The sequence below is a fragment of the Pleurodeles waltl genome, chromosome 10 (genome assembly GCF_031143425.1).
Source record: "Pleurodeles waltl isolate 20211129_DDA chromosome 10, aPleWal1.hap1.20221129, whole genome shotgun sequence".
Taxonomy (NCBI): Eukaryota; Metazoa; Chordata; class Amphibia; order Caudata; family Salamandridae; genus Pleurodeles; species Pleurodeles waltl.
The window spans coordinates 1,017,657,130-1,017,680,962 of NC_090449.1; the positions used below are offsets into that span (position 1 = coordinate 1,017,657,130).

Consider the following 23,833-nt stretch of genomic DNA (forward strand, 5'->3'; position numbering starts at 1 on the left):
TGTGTGTGTGTATATAAATACACACACACACACACGTACAAGACTACATATATAAAATTAGCTATGGGCTTGACCTCCCACCCTGCATCCCCAACCCGCCCCCACCCACCTCTCTCTGCTCTCCACTCGTCTCGCTGCTGGGAGCAGACAGGGGACTGTGTTGCCTGACAGTAACAGATAATATACTTTAATTATTTCATACTTTGTAGGCCTTTTTAACTTATGCTTCCCTAGATAATCTGACCTGTGTCCCAAAAAACGGGACATTTATTTAAAATTAGGAGAAGGGTCGGGACAACCTGACAGTCCTCTCAAAACCGGGACTGTCCGGGGAAATCCGTGACGTCTGGCCACCCTAACGATGGAGCAGCGCCTGTGAGTGACCCAGCACACAGGGGCTGCAGGAAGGAGACTGCGATCAGAGAGGAGACTGGAATTTATACGAGGGGCACTTCCAACAAGGATTCGACTTCCAGAACAGGGTGGGGGTGCACAATCAGAACCACGGGTGCGGAGGAAGTACCCCCAGGACCTGGTTCCTCTGGGTCTCAGACCAGGTAGTAATTAAAAACGGAAATGCTTCACTGTATTCATGCCCTTAACAGCCTAGGCAAAAACACTGATCGATTTCTTAATAATAAATGTAAAAATGCTCAGGTAATCCAGGTCAGTGATTTAGTACTTGTTTATATTTCCCATGTAAGAACAGTCAAGGTCTCCAAAACATGCCTTGCATTGGCATCAGTTAGCTAGGGATGCAGGAGTGAAAATTCTATATTTGGCAGAAATACCAAATGCAGCCAGCCAGAGCCGAGGCCTATGGTAATACGCACAAACACTGGAGTAACTTTGTTTTGAGATGGACAATCCATTACACATAGCACCCGTAGTGACAGGGCACCACATACGCTGTGTTCATGGATTATAGAATATGCAGCAGAAAAGGCGACTCGATGCCGATCCCAGCAGCACCTCACAATAACATACCACTTTGCCCCAAATGATAAGACTCCAACAGCACAGACACCAGCAACTACAAGACCTACACAAATGCTGTGGAGTCTAACGGTGTCTGACCTTATTTCTGGCTTGGATAACTGGAACAACAATTGTAGGATAATATTAACAGACAAACAATGGTGGTTGTGCTGCCTACAGACTAAACCTCACTTGACAATACGCACAAATTCCTTCATTAAAGATGTTTACCATGTTAACTACACACCATCAAAACCACAAGTAACTGATGCTGCTGGTTCGAGATTTACTTACTCCGAGGCAAACTGCCTACACGTTGGCCAATAATTTGGAACTTTTGCACAAAAATGATCGTCAAGCTGAGTGACATGATGTAGGAAAAACTGGTCTATGATCTGCTGTGATTTCTACTAAAAAGGTCCCAAAAGCACACAGACTATTGTTGCTCTGGCTCCATTAATAAACAAAAAAAGTAGAGAGGCAAAACTTTGAATAGTTCGGCAAATAAAGGATTCCATAATACGGCGTGCTGCAATGATATTACCAAACTATATGTATCCCTTCTGCAGGTCACTGTCCAACCAAGAGACATATGGAACACTGTATGGGTATCTTCTATTACAGCGGTTACCAACCTTTTGACTTTTGTGGACCCCCACTTTATCATTACTGGAGCCCGGGGCCCACCACTGAATCTTTTTGTCTTCGATTCCGGGGACCACTCACTGAGTCATTACTGAAACCTGGGGACCTAATCTGCTAATATTATTTCATTTTCTAAGCAGTCGCAGACCCCCTGAGGTGGCTTCCCAGACCCACAGGGGTCCCCGGACCACAGGTCGGGAACCACTGTTCTACAACAACAACATCAAATGAATCTGGATTGGTGCAAGTCATCAAACACTTGTAGAAAGACTGGAACCTAGATGTGAATATGATAAGGTGGTCCAAGATGACAGTGCACCTGGAGGGGGAGTTAGAAGGTGGGATAACCAACTGTTTGGAATACTATAAACACATGGGTATTGATATGCGTTGTCATTGTCCAAACATGCTCTTCTCGGTTCTGTACAGCGCCTTGTGACATACTATTTCAGAATCATTTATATGTTTGTTGGTCCTGGTACAGTTGTAAGCATTTTATTAAGTCAGTCAGAGGGGGTACAGATAAAGAGTTAAAAGCATAAAATTAAAAGGGCATGGTGACGATGACTGCCACATAGTATGTGCCATGCACTCCTGCATGTGCCTGATGCTGTGAAAAGAGGTGCCGTGCTGCGAGGGGCCCAGGGACTATGGAAGGTGCTGGGCCAGCATCTCTGGCAGCAGGGAAGGCACACAGGGGCTGATCAGGTGGCCCTGCAACCTCAAGCAGCACCCTACGGGCCACGAGAAAAAAAGAGATAGCAGGCACAGCCTCCTAAGCAGCAGAGGCCAGTCAACCGAGGAGAGTGGGTGCCACTCCATCTTTGTGGACACATGGGTTTGCCTACCTGGCTAGTGGTGAGGCACCGGCAGCTGTGCAGACCCCAGGGGAAAGCATCCCTGGACAGCTTCATGTGGGCGCCTTGCTGTGCACTACCCTATAGAAGCAACTAATTTCCCAGACATTTGCTCGAGCTTGAATTCTTGCTGCTATGGCAGTGTGAGCGAGGTCCACATTGGTCACACTGCTGAGATTCCACACACCTGCGCAAACTGCTAAGCAAAACAAAAACAAGCACTGGCAAAGCCGATAGGTCTGACATTGGTTTACTGCCTTTTAGTAATTCTTCTTTTGTCAAGATTTTTACAAAATGTCATTGTTCAAGAAGCTGCCTGGCCCTTTTCAATCTGAAAAAACAAAAACACTGGCTAAAGGCAAAACTGGTTTTTGGTCTTAAAAAAAAAAAAAAAAAAAAAGCAGACATTACCATAGAACTCTCTGCCAGTGAAGGGAACTACTTTGCTTGTAGATGTGGTACTTGTGAAAAGGCAACATGACAAAAGTCGTAGTGAAGTCAGCCAATGGCAGAAGTGAGCTGACGCATGGCCCGCTCATGCATGTGGAGTGGGTGGAAGAAAAACGTGGATGACAACCACAGACTCACTGGTTGAAGTCTGGCTGAAAAGCCAGATAAGTATGTATGTTACACACATAATTTTAGTAAATCAAAAGGTTTTTGATAACACAGACCTATGAAAGCCCATTGGTCTGGCACTGGCTGCCTGTCTCTTGCCTTTGAAAAAGAAGGCAAGCAAGAAAGAAGGCAAGCAAAAAAAGGCAAGCAAATGAAGCAAGAAAGAAAAAAAAAAAGAAAAGAAAGAAGGTAGGCAAGACTGATAGAGCACACGGATTATCTTATATTCAGAGTTCATGTGAGCTGATGTGAAATAGCAGTGAGCTAAAAAAGGCTACTTTGAAAGGAATTTAAAACAGCAATAACAGGAGACGGGATATGTAAAGCTGGCCTTGTGTGCACATCAAAAGTGTCCTGCTATCACATTAGGCTCGAAAGACAAAGACAACACTAACGTAATTATAAAGAAAAAACAATAACACTGGCACTGAAGGAAACTACCTCGTGTGTGGATGTGCTTCCTAAGAAAGGGCAAAATGAAGCCATTCAAAGTGAATATAATCAGTGGCTTAAGTAAGTTGATCCATTGCCCCGTGCTGTATAATGTAGTTGGTGGAAGTGACAACAATGGACCAACGGATGCAGAGAAGTGGCTGAAAGCCCCTCCCAGACCTAAAAACACAGCAACAAGTATTCCTCAAACAAATACACAAATGATGAGATATTTTATTTAATTCCAAATCCAAAAGCTTTTAATTTTAATGGAACACTGGTGGAGTTTTTCTAAATTCAATTGAGGCCACTCATCGTCCATACTATATTCTGTTTACTGCACTATCACTGTGCTTCTGAAAATCAATTTGTGGATACTAACTTAATTTTTAGCCTTCAGGTTCAAGTTCCTTCACATCTACAAGTCGTTTTAAAATTTTAGATTTTGTTTCTTTAGTTATCTACAGCTTATTAATCTGTTTATATCATTTCATTTTCTAAGCAGTCGCGGACTACCCGAGTAGGCTTTGTGAACCTCCAGGAGTCTTCAAACTAAAGGTTAAGAACCACTGTTTAGAATGTTAGTGTCCCGTTTTGATTTTGTGGTTTCCAAGGGTTAGTCTTTCACAGGGATAAACTAAGATCTGTCCTGCCTCTCTGCTAAGCCAAGATTCTTCAGGTCCGAGGCCATCGATATTGTGTGTATTCCCCAGGCAAGTTCCCTTGCCCACTTTCCAGACAAAAAGACGCTACAAAAGACGTTGAGCCCACAACACCTTTATTATTTAGATAGCAACCCTGAATGTTTGTGGCTTAAATAGCCCGGCAAGCTGACTAGTGATATTATTCATGCTGGAACAGGGAGGGTACAATAGCGAAGATGGAAGGTATAGCCATACTTATTTCTCAGACTTTTCATGGGGAGGCCATAGATAATATATGCAAATTCAAGAGATACATGCTGTCCGTATAAAAGAGGTGGATCAACACTCAACTATAGCTTACATCTACGCCCTTAATAAGAATCAAGAGAAGCTTCTTCAAAAAGTGATCTAGAACAGTGCAAACCCCCAGGCACTGCTATCTTGATGGGAAGGGGTGAAATCTGATAGATTAGTCCAGCACTTGGGCTACACCAGAGGTTTCGCTAAGGAAGGGATAACCTGGTTACAGAATTGTGGTCTAGAGGATTTGTGGAGACCCCCACCCAGAGAGATTACATGTACTTCATGGCATCCCATAAAACACATGCTCAGACAGATTACTTTTTGGGTACGCCAGCACTTTGGGTCACTGTACCGGAAGTGGGCATATAGGCCATGTCTATCTTTTCCCACACTCCACTGTCTATTACTCTTCAGATGACGGGAGTGAGGAGAAGATCCAGCCCAGAGACCAGCATCATACAAAAAGCAAACATAGTGAACACAACCATAGTTCAATATATGCTAGAAAACGACACAAGAGAGGTGCCAAGGGTACTCTGTGGGATACGCTGAAGTCAGTTGTCAGAGGGGACCTGACAGCTATATTGGCCAGGGACATTTCCGGGTTTAAAATCAATTTCCAGAAGTCGCATACACTTATTCGGAGTGTTTCACTTGCACACCAACATGCCCTCTGAGCTAAATTTTTGATAGCCTGGACTGAAACTATTATTTCCTACAACCTGTAAGGGCAGCTATGGAAACGGTAGGTATCAACTACCGCCTACTTCAGCGCCAGGTTAAACAACAGCTCTCCTTTGGCAGCAATTTAAGCTCTCTTGGCTTGGGCAGAGAGTTGCTGTAAAAATAAACACCCTACCCAAAATCCTGTTTGTGTTGCAGACGCTCCCCCTATAGCCACCCCCTAACACACTTAAGACATTACATTCAGAGCCCAATTTATTTGTCTGGGGATGGAGAGAGGCTGTACATACAGAAAACTGGCTTACAGCCATGTAAGTGAGGACAGTGTGGTTCTGCATAATATTATCCAGTATCATCAGGCAGCCCAACTGAGGTACTTGGTGGAGAGGGGAAGGGAGGAAGCTGAAAAGCACTGGGGCTTTATGGACCAGGTGGTTTCAGGTATATATATATATATATCTGGAAGGTTCCTTGGCTTCCCCGCAAGGAGACTATATTCATCCCTGTAACGAAATCCACCTTAGGTGTATAGAGTAGTGTCACAGAGAGGAGGGGGGAGTCGGTTTGTTTACTGGACCACTAACCCAAATTATCTCAAACCCAGAATTCATCCCTGGCTTTTAAGGGGATCAATTCTGTAACTAGCGGAAATCAAACTGCAGCAGCTTATTTGGCACAGACAGGATTATTCCCTTTGAATAGGCTGAAAACAGACTGTGGCTTCAAGAGGCTGATCGAATGCAATATAGACTTGTCAGTGGGCCACACAACCCTCAGCTAAACGCACATGCGTAGACCACGCACAACATTTGAAAAATGGGTCTTCATAATGACCAATGGTTTATATCTGAAATATACTCTTTACTGGCACAATCTTCCTGTTCTGGTCAAAAGGATTGGGAAGCAGAAATGGGGTGCACACTTATGAATAGAGAATGGAAAGACATTTCTTATCACACTGGACAAACGGCTAGAAATGTCTCTAGCAGGGATACTGTGAATATGATAACATATTGATGTCATACCCCAGCTCGAGCTCAGAAATGATGCCTGGAGCTCAACAGGGTGTGCTGGCGGAGAGGAGGAGACACAAGGACACTTCTTCACCTTTTCTGGAATAGCCCCAAACTGTCTCCATACTGGGAGACAGTCTTAGATGAGATAGTTAGAACCTTCGACATGCAAATCCCGCATTTTCCAGCTTATATAATACTAGGATTGACCAATAGGCTGATTTCCACTGAAATCAATGAGGGGCGGTCAGTTCACCCTGGTACTTTGTGCACGTCCCACACCACACAACTAGCTTCACAGGATCGGGCACCCACTGGGCATGGAAACTAACACCGTATACAGAATGAAAGGGCAACACTTTTCAAGAGATATGGTCTCCATTCATGGAACTACTCTTGACCAAATTCAAAGAGTTAACAAGTCCCAAATATTTTAAACTATTAAAAATAGTGCCCCAACTTAATTCGAAGACATAGGGTTAACATACCAGATGGCAAGAATACTAAGAAGTTATTGTAAAACCCAATCAATCTCACATTTGGTTTTGGGGGGCAGTGTGGCGGCTAAGTACAGATATGCATACTGTACTTAGGAGCTAATGAGTGTAGAGGGTGGGGCAGGTAAGATATTTTCCTGTGTTTTACTTCATTTCTTTCCTTCTTATAAGATCTGGTTCCTGTCGGCCTCCGGTTTGTAGACAGTAGCTTTGTATAAATTCTATAAAAGTTCAATAAATAGAATTGATCAGTAAGAACATAAAATTAAAAACAATAACAAATAATCAACTGATCCGTTAAGCAGTATTGGCATTTCAAAGCCTCGAAGAGCTCATAACAGTTATGACTATTATGCAACAAAGTGATGCTTTTTTCATCTCTTCAAATGATGAAAGGCCAATTTGGGAGCCAGGTAAATCTTGAAAAGAAAGAAAGCTCTTTTTTCGCCTCTGCAAGGAGCAGTGCACATAAAAATAGAGACATTCCTTCAAGACTGTTGCTTCTGAAACCACAGTATGGTGGAGCAGCACATGTAAAACATAGAAACGATGTGACTGACTCTGTTCTGGCCTTACCTACCCTTGAATGTTCTATAAAAAAAACAGCTAGACTATGGCTTTTACCAACAGTCTAGTGTATCTGAAATGGTCATACACAATGCATGCTACAGATGTTGGTATCTAATAGGTATGGACTGAAAAGTAGCACTCATATGAATGGTATGGGAAGGTCAAGGGCTGGAGAGTGATGGCAAGGCACCACTTTGGTTTTAACTGCTCCAGAACAATACAAGAACTCCAGTAAACACCCTACATTTCACCACAGAACAGACCATTACTTTGGTTAAACAACTAATTGAATTTCATCCAAGAGGCACGAATTCTATTATCTGTGGCACACTAGTCCACCTTGAAGAGCATTAGTGTTATTGTTATACCCTACTTGTCTTAGACAAGTGGACTATAACATACAAAAGTGAATATCGAACCATGACTTCTAAAAGCCTATCTGGTCATAGCTCCGCACCCCACCCTAAGCTGAGCAATATACTATAAGAAAGTTGGACATGTAATGCTTGAGCCTGGCTCAGACCAAATCTCTCGCTCTGGAATGGCCCATGTGACATGGGGACTTGTGAACCCCCAGAAACTCAGGCCATGCATCTCAGGAGCTGCCGTTTCCTATGCATTTATTGAAAAAAAAACTGTAATGAAAGTATCAACAAAATGTAAACTATACTTGTCTCCTTGAAATTATTTTCAGACATTTGAAAGTCTGTGAGAAGTTCTTTGCAAACGTACTCTCTGAAGGCTTGTAACCAGACAGCCAACTTTTTGGGATCTCATAGCTATATGAAACCAATGTATATTGCCGTACAATTAACAACCTGCCTTCTCTTAAAATTACCTTTGTACTTTATTTCTATAAAGACGTCATGTGTCTTATTATTTTGACATGTGATACTTATGAACATGGTATTCAGACTTAGCTCCTAAAAGAATAAAACACAAAGCATTGTCCTTTGGGGTTAAACAGGAAGCATAGAGTAGGATACATCCACCCACTTGGCTTTATTGCATACTGGGCAACCAGTATCCCAAGTTCAAATTGCTGCTTGTTCGCCTGACCACAGGGTTTGATCCCAGGGAAATCAATGGCCTCATTATTCTTGATCAAGTTTGAGAGCATCTTGAAGTAATACAGTTGAGGAAATGTGCTGCAAATAAACCTCTCCAATGTATATTTTAACAGAAATTCATGTTTTTCCAACTATTTTATGAAACACTTCAGTGGCCTGGCTCATTCTTTGCCTTGTAGGGCCAAGCCAGACCACTAGATCGGTTCATACTACTAGTTTGCTGCTTTGTCCACCTCTACTAAACATTCTGCAGACAGAACTCTCTCACCGACAAAGGTTAGATCTAGGGATGGAAACGTCAAAAAGACGCTTCTCTTTATTGGCTTTATTACAAATATTCTCAAACGTATTTGATTTATCAATGGGCAGTTAAAAGTGGTGTCCTAGGGTTTTATGTGGACAGTTGAAAGTGGCTTTCTAGGGCTTTAACAAGTGACAAATTGATTCCATGAAAATGGAGCAAATGAACAGTGGTCAAAAGTATTGGTGACTGGACTGAAGAAATGTCTCTTTTTTAGATATGAAAAGTTACATCAGATTGGAGGGCCACTGATTACAATGGTACACAAGTGAGCTTCTAAAATAGTAATTTTTAAACTATTATATATATATATATATATATCTATATATACACGCACACCGTTTAAGTATTCTTTAACTTCCACCACTACAAGTGTCTTGTATGTGTACTACACTTTGCATTAAGAACATAAGTTAAATACTAATTTTATGTACATGTGATTTTATAATTGTTATTTTTTACATACATACTTTTAAGAATTGCTCTGCAAGTGATGAATTGCTTTCACCTTAAAAGAAATAAAGCTTTGGCTCAAAGATTGACTGGAAAATCATGAAATGAAGATTCAATCATCGCAATGTGCGTGAACGAACTGTCCAGTTGGGATGTAATGAGTTTAGGCTTGTAATATGTTTTAACTGAAATGCCTTCAAAAAATACATGCTATTTGACTTTAATCAAACTGTTTTGATGATTTCCTAACCAAATCTTCTGAATAGTTAAATGTGGCATTTTTCAAAGCTTACTCAGAGGGGAAATCTTTATTTCTGAAACTGCCATTTTACAAGTGGAAGGCAAACTGTTGCTTGGTGAGAACATGTTTTTTATGGTTTTTATGGCACTGCTAAAATAATTGGAACGAGAGTACGTGGAAACATAACTGCATAAGAACGATTGTTATTACTTGTATAACGTTTGCAACTGTAGTTATGTTAAAACAACTGGCTGACTTAGGCAGCCCGCTCAGGTAACTACTCAGTAGTGAAGCAAACCTTATAGCGTCTACCCTGCACAGCCCCTACTGTTAATGCTTTACAGTTCACTCTCATGGCTTAACACCTATGCAAGCTCTCCAGAAGTATTTTTTATTATTTCTTTATTATTATAGGCACGAGGGAAGGGATGCTCGTCAACTACCTTCTGGAGTTCTACTGATCATCCTCACTCTCAGAAAGCACACTTTAAAGTGAGAGGGCGTGCACAGCTGAACAGAGGGCCAATGTCATTCAGCAACACATGGCAGGAACAAGCATTAGCAACACACCTCTAAAAATAAAGAACTGTAATGCAATGGGGGTGCATGTCAGGGTTTCATTTTAATTTCCAATGGGGAAGACTGCCTGTTCATTCACTTAAAATATTCAGCTGGAAATACATGTTTATCTGGAACATTTCTCTAACACTATAGGTTAGAAAAAGACTAAGTAAAAATAACAATTAGGGGGTGTGCGCTAATTCTTCATGCGAAGTATCTGTTTACTATTCAAGCTGTGCAAGAGACTTTGGGCCTGATTCCAACTTTGGAGGATGGTGTTAAACCGTCCCAAAAGTGACGGATATACCACCTACCGTATTACCAGTTCCATAGGATATAATGGACTCGTAATACGGTAGGTGGTATATCCGCCACTTTTGGGCCGGTTTAACACCGTCCTCCAAAGTTGGAATCAGGCCCTTTGTGTCATTTTCTTAGTTAAAATATTCAGATACAAATTAGCAAAGTGTGTGTCAGTATTACTCAAGAGTACAATGCTACAATGTTGTGCTGCCAGCTGACCCAAAGGTATCAGATAAATTATTGTGGCAGATGCAAGCAAAAGGCGTGTGAATAGATGGTACCCAGGGCGGTACTGGGAACCCAAAGCTGTCCTGGCAATTTTGTCAGACCAGTCAGACCAGCCCCCAAGAAGGGAGGGGCAGGGTGGAAGAAGCACTGCTGCAAAATCCACCCCCAGTAACAAAAACGCCTCCCACCGCTGAAACACCGCCCCTCACCCTTCCAGGGAAATGCACGATGTCCGCTACGGCCAGTCCGGCCCTGATCATACCTCACAAAATAGGGCACCAAGGGTACTCGTCCACGACAAGAGATGTTGCTGGCTGTCTTCCTGCGGGAGAGTCTGGAGTGCACTTTGTTTTAATAATAACTGGTGTACAATGACCTGTCATCACATTCTGGAGCAAAGAGTAATGCTGGTCGGGGGAATGGACTTCAATGTCCATCAAGGTATGTATTTTGTCATATTCATGGTGAAGGTGGTGGCACTGAAAGGCGAGTGAATATACAGACCTTTTCTGAGAACGTCTTTCCCAATAGAAATTAAGTATCCCCCAGCGGTCATGTGGAGCAAAAATCTACAGTTTAAAATGGGGAACTGGCATTTGTCTGCGAGTACTGGTGACCAGGCGATTGTGAGAAAATAAAGGCGGTTTAATAAAATAACTTATTTTGCTTTTAGAGTCATGAGAGGCTGTAACATGGTCCAGTGTTGGACCACCTGGGGTCCTAAAATTGCTGCTAATTAAACAAATTACATGCCCCAGGTCATGTGGTAGAACAGTGGTTCCCAACCTTTTGACTTCTGTGGACCCCCACTTTATCATTACTGGAGCCCAGGGATAACCACAGAATTTTTTGGGGACTCTGGGGACCCCCGCTCTGAGTCATTATTGAAAGCTAAGGACCTAATCTGTTAACATTATTTAATTTTCGAAGCAGTCGCAGACCCCCAGGGGTCCACGGACCACAGGTTGGGAACCGCTGTGGTAGAACATAAGGGGATTGAATGGGGATTTTTAACGAAATACTGCACGGGTGTAAAATCACCATAACGCATTTCTGCAGGATGTGAGGCAAGGTGTACTTTTGGAAAGGTAAGGGAGTTCCCTTTCCAATGGCCCCAAACTCCTACTTCCCGGAAGCAAAAGTATATCTGCAAAATGCAACAGGTTTGCATTCTTAATAAAAGACAATGTTACGGGAGCCGATATCACAGGTGATATTAAGATGCCACCAGTGTTTTATTTGAGCCGGTGACTGATGGTGGGGGTCACTAGTACTCATTTTGGGGGACTGGCAGTTATTTTTTCCTCACTGGATATTTCCAGAGAGGAAGAGAGGGTAAAACAATCACAGGGGAAAGAAGGAGGGAAAAGAAAGATAGGAAAATTCAAAAAGAAGGCATGCACAAGAGTGAGATAAACAGGCCTGGAGTGTCTGGCAGTGGATTAAGGAGGCCTAAGCTGGATTTAGGGATATGCAGCTTTGGAAGTCGGTGCGCTTACATTGATTTACACCAGCAGCGAGCTCCTGAGTACAACCCTGGGCACCGGCAAGCTTTCTTTTCAAGTAATGTCTGCATGCCACGTAGAAGTGTGATGCCACACTCCCCCTAGACAGATGGTCGGTAGGTGTGCTTGAAAAATCTGGAAGCCTTTATAGGCATGAAACCCTGTACCTAGCAAGTGATAAATTTAGGAGGATTCCCTTTCATTTCACTCAGCAAACTTTTCCTATAGTGATGGTGCAAAGCCCTTTTACAGGGGAAACGGAAATAACTGGGACACAAAGGATGCTGCGGAATATAGGATCTAGAGCACTATTCTTAACCTTTTGACTTCCATGAAACCCCATTGAATCATTACTGAGTCAATATTGGAACCTGAGGTCCCCAGAGTAAGCAATTTCTAGGATTTGAACTTCAAAACAATACATAAAAAATTAAAACAAGTATACTTCAAAAATATTGTTAAATATTTAAATGTTTTAACGTGTTCAATTTTGCTTCGGTATTTGGATATACTTTATTAATTTTAATGTATTTGTTGCAATATAATTTAATTTTGGTAAACAGTCACAGACTCCCTGAGTAGGCCTGGAGAAATTCCCCAGGGATCCTCGGACCACAGGTTAAGAACCACTGATCTACAGGAATTCCAGGACTGTGAACATTTAGCACTAAGGCTGCAGTTTTAGTTTGCTTTGGATGGATGAGGCAAAACAAATCAAAACACAGTACCTGGTCTTTAAGGTCCTGCACTCTAAATGACAGAAGTGATCCTGGGGAATGTTCCTAAACAGCATTGCCGCTTGATTAATGTTAACTATCTACCAATCTGAAGCAGCCAGTCCCAACTTCAAAACAAAGTCTCTAGGGATAAGGCTTTATGCAAAAACAAACATTGAAGCAAATCATTTTCACTAAATATCCATCCGATATTCTGGAGCAGAAAAGAAATATAATTGTGGAACCGAGATGTCTTGCAGGGTAACAATACAACGTTTAAGGCACTAAGCACTGTAATATTTTGCTCAAAACAACAGCCACATAGGTTATTTAGTAGGTGGCGGTTCACTGCGTATCTGCTGTATATGAACCTTTCCTTGCAACCACACCAAGGGACATCTAAAAATAACCCATATATTTTAACTGTATTCTCAACCAGTATAAGTATGCTGTAAACATCAAAACTAATCTTACAAATCATTTGTTAGAATTTGACATCTTGGACGGCAACAATTGAAGTATGCAGCATTTCTTTCTCTAGCATCATAAACCATTAAAAAAAAAAAAAATCTATAGCTGGGAGAGCTAACCTTTTTTTGTTTTTGAAAGAGAATACATTAGCAGAATTAGCTACTTAAACTAAAAATAGTAAATGAACAAATGTTACATAGTTACCATCCATACTGCTATAACAAATGCTGCAGTTACAAGAATTAAATCCATTGTTTAAAAATGCATATTATGTGAAGAAAGGGTGGAAAAGATGAATAAATAGCAGGCAAAAGAAAAATAAATATAAGGTCAACGTATAGTAATGCCCCAGCCAACAATCCAGGCTTCGAGTCCCTAGATAGGGGCCCAGAAAAGAGTACTCAGTCACTTAAGAACCTACTCCTCACCACTGCCCTAGAGGACAACGTTACCAATGCCTCCAACTTATCAGTCGCACAGCAAACTGTAAACAAAGTTCCTGCAACTCTACATCCAGACATACAAGAGAATACACTTCTCACATTTTGATAGCCTTGAATCCAATTGCATATAGGCAATGACAAAACTCTAAAAATGTAAAAAACAAAAAATCTAAAAAGAGTGACAAAAATAAAATAGAAATATAGATTAGTGGAAAAATACAACATGCATGAAAATGTTATAGAAATAAATATAGGAATGGAAAAAATACGTTAATGGGGCAGACATATTTGTTGCAAGATATATTTTCAGCACTAGTATGTAACAGGACAATTATTTCTAGCAACTACTCTTATAAATGATTTTTCTGGACTCGGCTGTGAAATAAATTTGACATTTTGCTCTATTTAAAGTAAAACAGTGTCTACCAATGTATCAGGAACTCAAGAATGCATTAAAGAACACCAGAGGCGAAGGGGACCCAAGTTAGACACATTCTACATGTGCATTTACCAGTCTTGGTGTTGATATGTTTTCTAGAGTTAGATAGTCTGCATGTCCAAGGGGGCAGCCTAATGAATACAAGAATTATAGGTTCTTAACAGAGACAGTGTTGCTTCTCACAGAAGCTTTGCAGAATTTGGAGACATACAAATGTAAGACATCAGGAGTTTTCTTATGTGCGTTGTTTGTGAGCTTATCTTGAGGGTAATTGGTAGTGTTTTGTAATATAAAAGCTTGTGTGCCACAGTAAGAAATGCTATTATTTTTCCAAATGAAAGGTGGTATGATATAGCCCTTACTTTACACAAGTATACCAAATGAGGTGCAGACTACTTCAGACTCTGCTGTTAGTAGTTTGCTAGGCAGCCTCAATCTTGAAGAGTTGCAGTAATCAGAATTAATAATTGGAGAGGACTTATTGGAGAGTGTGTGCTTTTTCCAGCTTAAGGAGTAGATAATTTAAAATGTGGATGTGATCATGGCACTGATCTGGGGTCCCTGAAATAGGTAATTATCCAAGATAATCAAGAAGCGGTCAGGTAACTGGTATGAAATAAAACACCATGTTTGTTCATATGCACTCACAAACTCAGTGCTGATGGCACTGTGGATGACTAGCAAATCACTTGATTATTCATCTACCTCCTAGCTATCCACTACTAGACTGTCATTGACTGACTGATGCTAAACCCACTGAAAATATAAGTCTATGTTCAGTCACCCCTTGTCTCTGTCTTTTGGTTTACTTTATATGGTGCAATGTTCTCCTCAAGCAGCACTGGTGAAACATGAGAATTTAGACGGAGCAAACTAAAAACCAAATGGAGGGAAATCAAGTAACAGATATAGCACTACAATCAGCTCTATTTTCCCTTTATCACTGTTTTTTTCTCCACCTCTGGCAAAAGTCAGTCTCAAATTAATACACAACAGATTCATATTTCCCTTCACCACGAACATTGCCACTCAGTGCCACGTTCTCAATATTCAGAGAAAATACCCCTGTGACACTGCACTCTATGGAAAACGTGAACGCTCTGCTGCTGAGAAAACTGGACTATCTACATGCTAGACATTTCTCCCTCAAGATGGGTAGAATTTAGCCTCAATTATCTCACTATTCGAACATCATGCCAGCTGGGAAAACTGAAAACGTTTCTACAAATGGGTTGTGCAGCTGGCACCACACCTAGATCAAAGCACTCTCTGTACACCCGCTCTACATTTCTTCTCACAATCACATCTCGTTGCCACTACAAAGCCCCCATTGTGCCAACTAGGTTCAGTTTCTTTGCTTTTAGTTGTTCCCCTTCAATGGGCCATGCACTGCTGGGAGGGAGGGTTCGCCAAGTCTATCTTCTAGTACAGTCGCCTTCAAGTGTCACTCACTGCTTAGCGACTGCCCCCGCTTCTGACGGAAACAGAGGCAAACCCACCGCCTGCCAGTAAATTCTATATTGTGGTCACCATGTACTGCTCAACAATTCCAGCACCAACCCCTTCCTAATCCCTTTCTTTTTGTTGGTGCTTTGTGTACTGTATTGTATTATAATAGTATTGTGTGGTGCTAACATGCTGCTTTCAGGCCACTAGTCGGTACTGGAAACTAAAAAAATTAAAAAAACTTGTCTAAATAGAGATGGGGAGCAAAATCGGGAGGGAGGTTTTCAGCACAAAAATAAAGGGTGGAAGACAGAGAGGGGGGGAACTTCAAGACTATCTGCATAATTCCATGACCTCTATAATCAATAATTATAACATCTTATGATTTTTGTTTGGCATGCACTGAAATGCAAATACGAGCTGCTATCCAGTTATCACACATATTGTTGAAATTTGTTGCTGGCAATGAATGTGCTTTACCTATTTCCCTTTCAGTTGACGTACATGGATAATAGGTAACACTGTTGCATCCCTAATTACATAGATTCTGCGCACACGTGCAGGATGAAGGGTTGAGCATAAAATCGTTTTCATACCGTGAATGTACCTAGCATCAAGTACTTCCACTAGACTAAGAAACAAAACGAGGAGTCAAAAAGCAAACAGAACTGCTGGAATTATTGGGTAACATTAACAACACAAAAGAATGATGGATGGAGTGCTGACAATGCAAACACTCTCCCCCAGTCACAGATCTGGGTTTAATCCATCGTTTTTTTGCTGCCCATGCCATTCCAGTTTGGACCCAGCCATATGCAAATCAGTCTTGACCCTGTTCCCCATGGGAACAGTCCAGCCCGAACTGCCAGGCCAGGTCTTCCCTGGACTGGAAACAAGCATCCTGGGACCGGTTTCGGGGTTTCACCCCTCATCAGCCAGGATAGCTTGAATCCAGTGGCATGGGAAGCATGGGACCCACGTCTGGGCATACACTTCCCACTTAGGGCGACATTAACAACACAAAAGAATGATGGGTGGAGTGCTGACAATGCAAACACTCTCCCCCAGTCACAGATCTGGGTTTAATCCATCGTTTTTTTGCTGCCCATGCCATTCCAGTTTGGACCCAGCCATATGCAAATCAGTCTTGTCCCTGTTCCCAATGGGAACAGTCCAGCCCGAACTGCCAGGCCAGGTCTTCCGAATTATTGGGTAACCAGAGAACCCAAAGGAAAGTCACAACTAGTAACTAGATGTGTGCGTGAAAAAAGGGCTTCAGCTGCAATTTTATTATTGTAAAATAAGCATTCAATACAACGTTACTTAACGGAAACAGATTTAGGTCAACAGACGGCGCATCACATCTGTTTTGTAAATCCCAGCCCGCCTCACACAAATACTGACACATCTTTCCCTTTTATCTAACACAGTAATCCTGAAAGAGCAAATTTTCTATTTTACCTTCATCTTTCCATGGGAAATACTCTTTAGGGAGGGTGAGTCTTAAATAAAAATACGTGTTCTCTTCGTGTGGAGGCCCGAGTAAAACGGACAGAGGCAGCTGGCCTTTCCTAAAACGAGAAGGCGATCTTCCCCCGTGGAGGAGGCGGCGCCGCCGATAACCGTAGAACCTGAAAAAAAGAAAAAGACACGAATTCTGGAACTTGAAGCCCCTGACAAAGGAAAAAACGTGAATAAATACCACCAAAGGCCAAAGGCTTTCAGGACCAACTTTACACCCCAGCAGCACATCATGCAAACAACATTGCAGGTTTTATTTCAGGATCCAGAGTAGAGGGACAGATCCCATGAAAGGCATAATCAACGTTACTGTAAGTCCTCCCTACCCAACAGGTCTTTCGTATGTAGAGTTGAAGTGTGCCCTCTGTTCAACCCAGATGTTTATTTTAGGCTACGAGCGTCTGTGACAGTGCCTAGCTATTTTTGTTGAATATTTGGCTCATAAGTTATTTGACAATCTCCTATGTTGCAGAACTGTCTTTGCACATCAACTGAATCCCCGTGTTACTGGCAGCATGCCTTAATTACATGAATGTTTGTATGCAAGCGTTTGTTATTCACTTAAGTACAAATGAAGCACATCTGCGGCCCTTTAGGGCAGAGTGTACTTCCAAAACCTGAAGCAGCAGTAATGGCACAGGAAAATATTTATTTTTACTGTAGAGACAAATAGGCCGTAGTTTAAATAACATTCTCAATGTTGCATGTATGTAAGATTTGTGTGGCACAGAAATAGACTCAATTTCACATCCGCAACCAGGGCTGGAATTTCTTTAATCAAGAAAGAATGACTACAATAAACCAGAATTAACAAAAGCAACTGATCTATCTGCCTTTTGTAAAGTGGTTGCAAACAGATACCTTCACTCATTGACACAAACAGGCCGACACACACACACACACACACACACACACACGTACAAGCATCACTGCATACACATCATACAAACATGCACAAGAGCAACCCACACACAGGTACTTATGCACACAGATAACACACGGGACACACACCTGCATCACTGCCATGTGGCCCCATATCACGTGTGCCATCTTCAATCAGTCATTACCTCATGACCAACAGCATTACGTGTGCTAGGATTTTTAAACCCCTACTTGCAACATTTAAATCAAAACCTTAAAAAAAGAAGGCAACTTGTAGGGGCTATAATCAAGACGTGGTAGAAGGTATCACAGATGATACTAACTCTTCCAGAGCTGTGACCGTAGAAAACTGCCTACATGAACAGGAGAGAGGAAATGGACATGAGGTTTACGTAGCGAAAAATAGTGTTCTCTACTTTCTCAGTCCCCATGTAGTAAGTAAAACTTCTTTCATCTTTGAAAATATACAATAAAATGTTGTAATGTGACAGTGGAGACGGATAACACCTATTACATTACAAATTACTTTACAGTTAGATAAAGTAGGCGCCTACAAAGCAAACATTTAATTTTAGTAAAAGAAAAACACTCTAAAGTATGGCCCCGAACGAAAAACAACAAAAGCAATGTTAAGGGTGCAAAAGCTAAACCAGAAGCCATAGATTTGCATACCTCTCTTAGTCAGCCAATTACCAAACCGAATCCTATTCTTCTAGTCTTGCTCAGCCAATCACAATGCCGAATCCTATTCTTGAAGTGCACCCAAAGGTAGTTCTAGCATGCATGCTGTAAGCGGTATTCATTATGACAAACCTAAATAAGTTTGGACTTTGTGCTCAAATGTAAAAAAAAAAAAAAAAAATAATACCACCTCCTATAAAATATACGATAATTAATGTCAAAATCAAATGGGAAAGAAAAGGGTATGAAAAATAACTACAAATTGAAAACCAATAAAGCAATTACAAAAATTACATGGGAAAGCAATAGTAAGATAAATAACTATTCAACAAATAAATTGTGCATTGTTTCTGCAATCTACAGTGTAACCTATATGTGGTCCTTGCTCATATTTTACCCAAAGATATTTAGGGTCAAATTTGGCTCACACCAGCCTAAACATTTTTAACTATTTGAACCTCAAAATATTACACAAATATACAGGAAAAAAAAGTTATATACATCAAACAAATATACAACATTAAATATTTTTCAGAAAAAGATAGAAAAATCAAAATATTAATTTAAAAGGGAATGTCAAAGCTTTCCAAAGTTTGGCTTTATTTCTAAATGATCTAGCAATGCGAGACGCATTTCACGTTCTTTTATTTGTCTCTACTGCCTGCACTCTGTTTGTGCCCACCAGTGCTTCAATTGAGGTTACCAATTATCTTTATTACAATATCTCTGCTGCACTTGTAATGCTTTCACGAATCAAACTAATCATACAGTTTAATTTTTAACCACCGATTTTAAATTCCTACACATTTAAAGAGTGTTTTAAAACATTCGATTTTGTTTAGATTTTTTACCTATATGTACACTTTATTAATATGTTAATATTATTTAACGGTCTTCCTGAGCCGGCGTCGCTGAGCCCCCGGGAGTCCACAGACCCAAGTTACAAACCCACTGCTTTATATGACACAAGCAGTCAGAAACGGCTGCAAGGACTGACTGGAAAGTAAGGACTTAAAGAAACCAAGCCAGTATTATTCATTTTCATCGGAACACAAATGCTACATGGAGTTTCACAGCCCCACAAAAATACAGCATTAACTCCCTTCCCTAGAGTTGAAACTTTGTTTTATGCATGCGTACACTGTGGATTAATTATACATCCGAAATAATGTAAATACCTTAGTTCCGGGAAAATATAAATTTGTAGCGTCCGTTATTTCAGAATTGCCTAATCTGTTCCGGTCCACTCCCTTGCCAAAGTGCATAATTGTTAAGAAGCGGTTAAAACCCTTATCTACTGTGTAGTTTTAAGAGCAATGGAAGCAAACAGTCAGCTCTTTAAAACAACAACTAAATGTCGTGTCTGGAGCACAATCAAGTGAAACACTTATTCTGAAAGTGAAAGATCCAGCTGCCTATGTGCTTAAAGAGACAGAACTACAAAATAGTTCAGAAAATGAGGTTAAAAGAAGACCAACCCAAAAAAGAAGAACTTGCTCTCAGTCACAAACTTCATTCATGTGGTTATTTAATCAATTTAAATATCATATCTAATCAGATTTCTCTAGACAAGATAGACACATGCAACAGACAAACATGCATACACGGCCGTACATATACTGGAAGTTAACACACTACATGTCCAACACAAAACCAACTGGCATTGTGAAAATCCTTTGAAATTCAGAATCACAAAGGACGTGATCAATTATATCGTTGAACACCTTCTCAGAATCTAGAACACTGCAAGTGTAGTTTCATAAACTTATTCTTTACTTTTCTTTATCTTTTTCCTTCAAAGGTTTGGGGCTTGGACCTGCAAATGCCTTTAACTATTTTGACGAGCGCATGCAATCTTTTCTTGTTTTGCCTTCATCTTAGCTTCTCTCACTGTCACAATCCCAAGTGCTGTCTTGACAAATGAAATACCGCCTTAAGTTTCACTTTTATTTTTTAATTTCCTCTCGCCCAGGCTCTTTCTCGTTTCAATTAACTTTCATTTAATGGGTTCTCTATTACTTTTATTTTCACTTCTATCACTATCTCAAGACCAGTACTCACAGCTGGATTAGCAGAGCTAAGATTTTTATGCATGTATAAATGGTGATTTTTCTATTACGCATGTTTTGAGAAAAGACAGCAAGGTGTTGTACAGGGTCAAATACAAGCATGTAGTCAAGGAACTGTTAATGCATTGTGATGTAGTGTTCTTTAAAGAGGTGAGTCTTCAACTATTTCCTATAGTGGAGCAGTCCTGAAGGATACTAGGATATGCCTACATTTTTGTTAATTTTTTTTTTTTTACAATTCTTCGTCTACAGTCTGATGCTGTCCTGAATGTAAGCGTGCTAAGAACCACCAGGATTAGTGAGCCTGCCTGCATGATAATCTGGGGAAGCAGCTGTGTCGTGATGGCTTTATAAATGATGCATATGGTTTTGAGTATGATGCAAGCCAACAGAGTTCCATCGGATGGGGTGATGTGATCATATTTCGTCAGGCCCTGGATGAGATGTGCTATCTGCATGAGATACCCTTAAGGGGTGCCAGAATGAAGTCTGGAAGGCCACTGAACCGGGGGTCACCACCAACCAGATGCAAGAGCACGAGGGCCTGAACAGAAGTTCTGAAGTCGCTTTATGGAAGAAAATGCTTCACTATCTTCAGAAAAGCTGATACCAGGCCACCTTTGTTTATGGTAATGTGTTCCTTGTGGGTGAGGTTGGTGACCAGGGAGAATCCAAGTGACTTTGCATTCAGTGAAAGTTGGGATTCAAAGATATCAAGGTTCATGACACAGTCAGGATTGTACTGTTTATTGTTCTTGGCATTTTTCAGGTTTTCCCCCATGCATCTTCAACACTTTGATTCACTTCTTATACGGGCTAAAAGATAATTTCAAGTATTGGCCGTGCACAATTAAAAACACAGCCACCTCTTCTAACCCACCTATTTTGCTAATGAGCCTATGAACAGAAGTATTCCTCTCGGTGGTCCATCTGCACAATCTATTTCGCAGAAAAGGTGGGCCTGTGTTATTCAGCAAATTCTGACAAATGTAGAGATACTTAAAAAGCACTCTTTTGGGTACATGAATACACTGAATGCAAATAATTTCTGTCACACGTTTAAAAGGATCACATAGCCTCAGTCCTAAAATCTGTCTGGCCAAGACATTCTGAATAATCTACAGTTTTTTATTAAGCTATCTGGGTAGGTCAATATATAGCTTACTGCTATGGAGAAGGCAATATATACCTCCTGCCTAGAAAATGGTTTTAAGTAAATCCCCAAAAACTTTTTCAAGACCAAGAAAATACGTAAATGTCATTTGGCTTTTCTGAAAATTGACAGAAAGAATCTGGTCAAAAACAAAACCCAGGTTTCTTCCTAAAAACAATGGAATCAGCATAGCTCTCCTAGTTTGTTGGGCTACCTACGGTCAGACATTAGGTTAGCAGTCCAACCCATCACTTTCACCTCAGTTTTATTGTTATTTAACTGGAGAGCATTCCAGCTCTTCCATTTTGCCACCACAGTAGTGTAAAATTTGTATGAACTGCAGAAATTGATGATCTTTGTTCCACACTGGACGAGGGGAAGGCTGCAGCTATGGTCCGATTGGACCGATCTGCCATTTTTGACGTCTCACAACCAAACTGTATACGACAACAAGAAATTTCAGTAGGTGGTAAAGATTTAAAGAGATTTTACTCCTATCTAACTGTTCTTACGCTCTCACTGGGTTTCTTTTAGATCACCTCCACCATTCATTTGAGGACTAACACAGGGCTGTACGTGCACTCAGTCCCACCCTTTAGTGTTTATGTCAAACCACGAGCCATCTTGAGGCATAGTTCTGGATTTATATTCTATGGGTGTGCTGATGATTCTTAACTTCTTATAGAGCGTAGAGGGGCAATTTACTTTATTCAGCAGAAATTCCAATTCTATTCTATGACCAAGCCTGAATCTGACTTGGGATCAATCAATATATTTATTGTCGTCTAGAATTTGTAAAGCTGAAAGTTCACTTTATTCTCACAGATTCGTCTAGCAAATAAGAGCAATAAAAACATATTTATATTTCGATTATTTAAACGGTTCATCACCAGTCTTATTAGCAGAGGAAGCCAAGGGGCTTCTTTCCATATACTTGGTGCAGGGGCCTGAGAACCCCTCCAACCCTACAGACCAAAGCCAGAACGTCAGAATCATTCTGGACAGCAAACTCACCATGACGAACCAGATCAATGCAGTCTCCACTGCCTGCTTCCTCACCCTCCAAATCCCCCCGAAGATCTTCAAGTTGCTCCCTGTACCCACCAGATCACCGTCACCCAGGCTCTTGTCACCAACCGCCTGGACTGCAGCATCACGCTTTACAACAGAATCACCTTGCACCTCCTGAAGACACCCTAGGCCATCTAAAACTATGCAGCCCTCCTCATCCTCGGCCTTCCCAGATGGACCCACATCACCCCCCCGCCTGGAGGAGCTCCACTGGCTTCCCGTACACAAGAGATGCCAGTTCAAGATTCTTATGCACACCTACAAAGCCCTGCGCAACCAAGGACCAGGGAACATCAACCATCACCTGAACTTCCACCGTCCATCGAGACATGTACGCTCCATCTCAAGCTCAATAAGAAGTTGTCACAGAGTTCCTGGGTCGGGGTGATGATGTTTTTGATCGCTGAAGGGTTGGAAAAGACCTTGACGATGAAGAGTTCTTTGCTGTGGTTGCCACTGGTTTCGATGGGGTTGGTTAAAGTACCCTTCTTGGTGTCTTTCAGGAGCTTGTAGTAATGGCTGAGTGCAGGTTTGAATGTCGACTGGTTGATGGCTTTCTTGGTGGTGCGCCATCTTCTTTCCAGTTTTTTGCAGTTGCGTTTGTAGGTTCTCAGTTCTGGGGTGTAACAGGTGGCTAGTATGGAGGTGGAGGGTTTGCTGTCAGCACTGTTGGAGATCCAAGCTGTAAAGTTTTTGATAGCTTGTTTGATGCTTGAGGAGGTGGTGTTTGGGAAGGGAGCGAGGAGTTGAGAGCATTCGTCCACTAACTCTCAGATACTCTGTTCCAGCTGCGGTGGAGGGGGGTGTTGGTTGGTCTGGTGGTGTGGCTGGGGGATGTGTCACAGGTGAAACGGACGATTGCGTGGTCTGTCAAGGTGAGCTCAGTAGCGTGGCTGTATTTGACTCTGTTGCTTGTAGTAAAGAAGGACTCTAGTGTGTGTTCGGCGATGTGCATGCGGCTGGTTACAATCTAAGTGAGGCCGATGTTGTTCATGCTGTCCAAAAGGTTGATGGTGTTGGAGTCTTAGAGGTTGGAAG

General features: G+C 41.4%; 1 protein-coding gene across 3 annotated transcripts in view; it reads right to left on the minus strand.

Annotated features, from left to right (window-relative positions):
- The window catches only part of ATP2C1 (ATPase secretory pathway Ca2+ transporting 1), a 472,867-nt gene that overhangs the window by 394,219 nt on the left and 54,815 nt on the right, over positions 1 to 23,833 (minus strand). The window contains exon 2 of one of the 3 annotated variants that reach the window (XM_069211925.1): positions 16,880 to 17,049. The exons of the other annotated variants lie outside the window; for them this stretch is intronic. Within the exon in view, the coding sequence (XP_069068026.1) occupies positions 16,880 to 16,885 (6 nt within the window). The 5' untranslated portion in view covers positions 16,886 to 17,049. The remainder of the gene's footprint in view (positions 1 to 16,879; positions 17,050 to 23,833) is intronic. 3 annotated transcript variants of the gene reach the window in all.